Below are 5,555 nucleotides of genomic sequence, written 5' to 3' on the forward strand. Positions count from 1 at the left end.
ATAAAACGGAGTAGTAAAGAAGCGTGTTCTTTACATCTAGTGATTTTTTAAGTTTCTCCCAAGTCAAAGGGCAATGGAAATTTAGAAACAAATGCAAGAGAAAGTAATTCTTATTCATAGAGTTGGAAGAATCATTTTTGTTTGAGCAAATGCAAAAATCATTTCAACTGGATCTGGGCCTGGGCCTTGGTGTGAATATAGAACTGTTTTGGCGACGACGGCAGTACGCACTCCTAGAATGGAAATGCAGTCCCACCAGTCAGCGATGTTCCCTGGATCAGTAAAAATAGCATACTGGCCCCGCCCCGCGCCGCCCCGCCTCGCCCTTACAAAGCCACGAGTGTCGCGGCGGCGGACGGCCGTTTCCATTTCCTTGACCTAATTCCCCTCCATCCACTGCGCAGACCATGGCTTCGCCGCCGGCACCATGGGCCGAAGGCCTCGCCATCGATCTGCTCCTGCTCATCATCGCCGGGCTGTGCTGCCAGGCCGACCGCGCGTCCTTCGCATCCGTCTGCCAGCGCTGGCGAGAGGCGGCGAAGCTGGCGAAACCGGTCCGCAGCCAGATCCCCTGGCTCCTCCTGCCGTCTCCCTCCTCGACGCCGTCCATCTTCAGCTTCTTCTCCGGCCTCAGGCGCCGGATCCGCAGCCTCCCGGCTGACTTCCGCCGCGAGCGTCTCTGCGGCTCCCATCCCGGCGGCTGGGTCGCCGTCGCGCTCGGTCCCTTCGGGGGGCACTTGCTTGCCAACATCTTCTCCGGTGCCAGGGTCGGTCTCCCCCACCGGCTGATGCAACTGCCGTCGCCGATCTTGAGGGTGACGCCGGTGCTGATCCGCGCCGTGATGCTCTCCGCGGCGCCAACGGCGGCGCACTGCGTCGCCGGGGCCCTTGTCTGCGGCGCGTCCAACGTCGCCTTCTGCTGTCCAGGGGACTCGCACTGGTTTGCCTACCCTGAGATTGACGGCCTCCAGGACATGGTCTACTATGCAGGAGAAGAAGAAGAGAAGCGGGGATTCTATGTCCTCGAGGGGCTAGGGGACGTTCAGGTGCTCAGCTTCGACATCATTCAGGTCAAGAGCGCTCCCACCGTCATGAAGTACGTGGTCCGAGCAAAATCCATCAAGTACGTGATGCCGGAGCAAGCTCCGGACACCATGCTGTCTTCCCTGCCCGCGTCCACCTGCCGTACCGGGTACCTAGTGGTGTCCCGGGCGAAGCTGCTCAAGGTGCTGCGCTACTACTCCCGCGATGACCAAACTGGGGCGCGCCGGACGTTGCTGTTTAGAGTTTTTGAGATGCAGATCAGTAGCGATCATAGGGCATCGTGGATGGAGTTAGACAACTTGGATGGCCGGGTGCTTTTCGTTGGGCGAGGATGTTCTAGGGCGTTCGAAGCATCTCAGCTCCATGGCTTCAATGGTGGCAGCATTTACTACTTGGACGATGCTGAGTTCGATGTGATGCCGTGTCTCCAGAACGAAGCTGAGTACCCTTCCAGTGATATGGGTATGTACTCGATGCGTGGTACTACTGTTCGGCCAAGTTTGGATGCTCCAAGTGCAAACATGCGCCCTGCTACATATGGTGCAAAAACCTATCTGACCAGGTTCGTCAATGGTGATAATGGAAATCAGCAATCATCTGTTGTCGAGATGACAGAAGATGAAGCCCGACGCAGTACTGGGGGCGAGATTATTGGCACTCGTTGGAGCATTCTTTCTGAACCACAGTCCAAGTTCTCGCCTCCCATCTGGTTCTGTCCTTGACTCCTTGACATTTCAGTCGAGTCACTGCAGCATATGGGCCGGGGATAAACTACTAATAGCTAGCGCTGCGTACCGTTGGGAAATAATATGATGCTGTAACGAAGTTCTATGAGCTTCATGTAGTCGGCACGTTATTCGAAATTGGTATCCAAAGCATTGTTATTTTTAGTTCCGTACTTCCATCTGGTTCATCTTGTGTGTTCGCTTAAAAATATTATTCTCATGTTATAGTAGTGATTCTTTTTAACTTTATAAGTGCAGTTTCTTAATAGAATGGAAGCAATGAACGAAGATGTTCTTTTAGTAATAACTAAAACTAGCACAATATACCACCCAATATCCAAGTTGGGTTGGTTTGGACTTTGCAGATGAATGGTTAAATAATGTCATGCGTATAGTCTTAGCACACATAAATTCTTAAAAAGCAGCAATGCTGCATCGTTAAGAACATACTTTTCAGCTTGTGTTTAGTTCAATTGTTATCATTCTTATTTGTCATTAAGCTTTTAAGCATGAACTTCTATTATATTATGTTCATTGGACATGCTTTAATTCTGTGTACAGGGATGTAGACTCCCTCCTGAGCATTCCTTATATTAAGTTCATTGGATGCTGAATATGTTGGTTATAGACCAAACTGAACTGGTAATATCACTATTTATATCATTTTTTGTCTATCCTGTTTTGACCGCATTTGCCCTGCTAACTTAAACAGTCGATACTGTCCTAAAAGACTTAACATTAGTCATTACCAAATGGTTCATGTGCTATGGATAACTCATGCATATCGGTTTCTAACAATATGTTTCCCTTTTCCTTCCACCAGCTCCACCTTATGAGCTCTAACCGAAACTTTGTTGCTTGTGTGGTTCCAGAATATGGACACTAGAAGATGATTTGATTTTCCAGCAATAACATACAAGTTTTCCACAGATCAAGTTAATTCATGTTGTATCTTTTTGGAGGAATTTTTCAATATTTTCCTCGTGTTTGTGTGAAGCTGTTCAAACATGCTACTAATGGTTTCATTGATGGATAGTCGTGGTTCTTTGCCACTCAATCAAAATCAAGATCTGCCAATTTCTTGTGGACCATTGCGCTACAGTGCTACTGTCATTCGTGAGTTCATGTGACATGCTGCTTAATTAATTAACTCTAGTGGTTCATTTCCTGTATCATTTTTTTTCCATGAGCTGAATGGATGATCAAGTTTGATCTTGTTGTCATGCATGTCTGCAGTGGCGGTGGGAGGGGCTGGCAGGCTGCAATTTTCCACTTGAAATTTTGAATTCGATCAAAATTTAGAAAAAAATTGCTGGTGCAGTGACAGAGGCTTTAACTGAGGTCTTCCCAATGTCGGAGCTGCTTGGTCGCTATATATTGCAGGGAAACTCCACAACTGACACATGATGGGCTCTGTCATTTTGTGTTGCCGCTTAGTGTTGTACTTGGGTGAGCCATCTAGGCTGTCGTGTTAGGTTTTTCACTGGTTTTCCTTCAATTAACTGGGTGGTTCTATGATTATCGAGCCTAATTTTTCTTATAAACCAGCTCAACTCTTTCTTGTTACGTGAATTGCAAGGAACTCCATGCACTTTCCAAAGGTTCTTCGAAAAAATTGATAAAAGGTCATCCTTAAAATATATATGCCTTAATTTTCAGTATAGATATCTTATCTTTCAGTTTTGTATTCAGCATAAATAACATTGCATATGTTTAACATTTTTTGTTTCACAAACTCGCCACTTTAATAGGGGTGCCCAAAACTATCTGATTTATTTAAACACCATCTTACCTAACAATTGCTTCCTTCTTCTTTCACCTGTACATTTTGCATCCCTCGTCCCTATCTCTGTTTGTGTTCTACCTCCTTTAATTTGATCACTCCCAAGAATAGCAGGAACAGAGAGAAGAGAAGATGATTTAGACTGGTTTTCTAGTAGAGTTTTTAATTGCATGATTAAATTTTCGAAGCTTTATTATACCATTACTCCTTTCTCAGATTTAAGATGAAATAATTATCTGTTCGTGTTTACACATAACATCGTATCTCTTCGGGACGGAACGGAAAGGCATAACTGAGGAAGCGGCCGACACAATTATGGTTGCAGATGAATTCATCTATGGAATCCCTTGATCATAATCTGTGTGTTGCCATGTATGCATGCCAAGTGGTACTGTAACAGGGGTTAGGTCTAGGAGCCTGGTGCAAACTATTTCGATCAGTAACCCAATTTTCTCTTAGCGCCAAATGGTTATCACAAGCTGGTTAGGAAATTTGAACACAAAAAGACAATGCTGGCTTATAATATGTTTCTAAATTTTGTCCCTTTCACAATATGTATCAGATTGATTCATGTGTTATCCATTATGGTCTGTTATTGGAGAAATTTGGTGACACCGTGGTTAGTTTGAAGTCTCAAGGGAAATGGCCTTATGTACTGGTTTTGAACCCCATTTAGTACTGGTTTTGCAATCAGTATTGTTAGTTCGATACTAAAGGGGGTCTTTAGTACCGGTTGAAACAACCGGTACTAAAGGGGCCTGTTTATCCATATTCGTATTTTGTATTTGTTTCCTTTATGTATACTAGTTCTAATACGCTATATATATAAAGTTGTATTTATCTTTAATATTACATTTGAGATACTATTATATATATATATAGACATATTATGCATACACATATATGAATAATATTATATTGCCTCAACTTTGCAAGTTCAATATTTCATATCAACTATTCTAAATCCGAGTCCTGATGGTGATGTAGATTTGATCCATCATTATGAAACTCCTTGTGGATTTACTACCTCGTGCAGAAAAAAATCTAGAGAGTTGTTCTTGAATTGCCCTGATGCAGTCCGTGTCAAGGAGTCTTTCCTTCTTGTACATCATCTGTGTCATTGGCAAAGGTTATTATATAGTAGATCAATGAATTTGCACAACTAATTTATTATTAAGAATTTTGTATACGTACTCTTAATTCGTGGTTGGTCATACACTTCTGACCTACAAAGCCACGGATGAAGTCACATACATAGTATCCGCATAAATTATTTCCCGACTCCTATCTCAAATACTATATATATGGCAAAAAAAAAGTTATGAAATATTTGTTATGTTCAAGGAAGTGTCATGAGATGTGAAAGTTTAACATATACCAGGAATTCAGGCCTCCAATCACGCTCCTCCTTGAATTCACCCAAGTGATTTCAACGGAATCGAGGCCATGCTTTGTTCAGAACGTCTATGAGGTCTTTGTATTGATCTCTTGATTTCCTGAAAGAGTCCATGATATAGATCGTGCTCATATCAGGCACGACAACAATGAGTATCCAATGGAAGTTGTATAGCCAAAGCTAGTTAGTCTTATGTTTAACTGCTAGTTCAGAAAAGAAAGAGATAGGAAACACACTCACTTGATGTTGTACGGTAGTAGTATGTACTTTTTGTAATGTTGCTTGTGAGGAAATTATATATATTCTTCAATGTCCGATTTGGTTTATCTCTTAGAGTTGACTCGTTTACAACATCGGGGTCCATGAAGCCTACGTCATAGTATCCTTTCCTCCGACAAGTTTGAATTTCCATCATGCATGATATAAAATCGAATAGGAGTTAAGACATCACACAATGACTAGAGCGGGGATTTTGAAGTTAGAGAAAATTAAAGACTTACAAAACCCAGGAACTCATGAGTGACTTGTCAAGTGCATCTTGATTGTAAAGATAATATAGTTCCTCCGGTGGCACATTTATAATGTCTTCCCCACGGAAATACTGTTC

At 43.1% G+C, this 5,555-nt stretch overlaps 1 protein-coding gene across 1 annotated transcript; it reads left to right on the forward strand.

Annotated features, from left to right (window-relative positions):
- The first annotated feature begins 407 nt into the window (after positions 1 to 407).
- LOC101762739 lies at positions 408 to 1,766 on the forward strand. The gene has a single exon (XM_004971818.1). It carries the CDS (start codon positions 408 to 410, stop codon positions 1,764 to 1,766), a length of 1,359 nt encoding a protein of 452 aa, XP_004971875.1.
- The last annotated feature ends 3,789 nt before the right edge of the window (positions 1,767 to 5,555 follow it).

This window comes from Setaria italica, chromosome V (assembly GCF_000263155.2).
Source record: "Setaria italica strain Yugu1 chromosome V, Setaria_italica_v2.0, whole genome shotgun sequence".
Classification (NCBI taxonomy): Eukaryota; Viridiplantae; Streptophyta; class Magnoliopsida; order Poales; family Poaceae; genus Setaria; species Setaria italica.

Bases quoted from the DNA above. Each gene is read 5' to 3' on its own strand.
- LOC101762739 (XM_004971818.1), top strand. From the start codon at position 408: ATGGCTTCGCCGCCGGCACCATGGGCCGAAGGCCTCGCCATCGATCTG.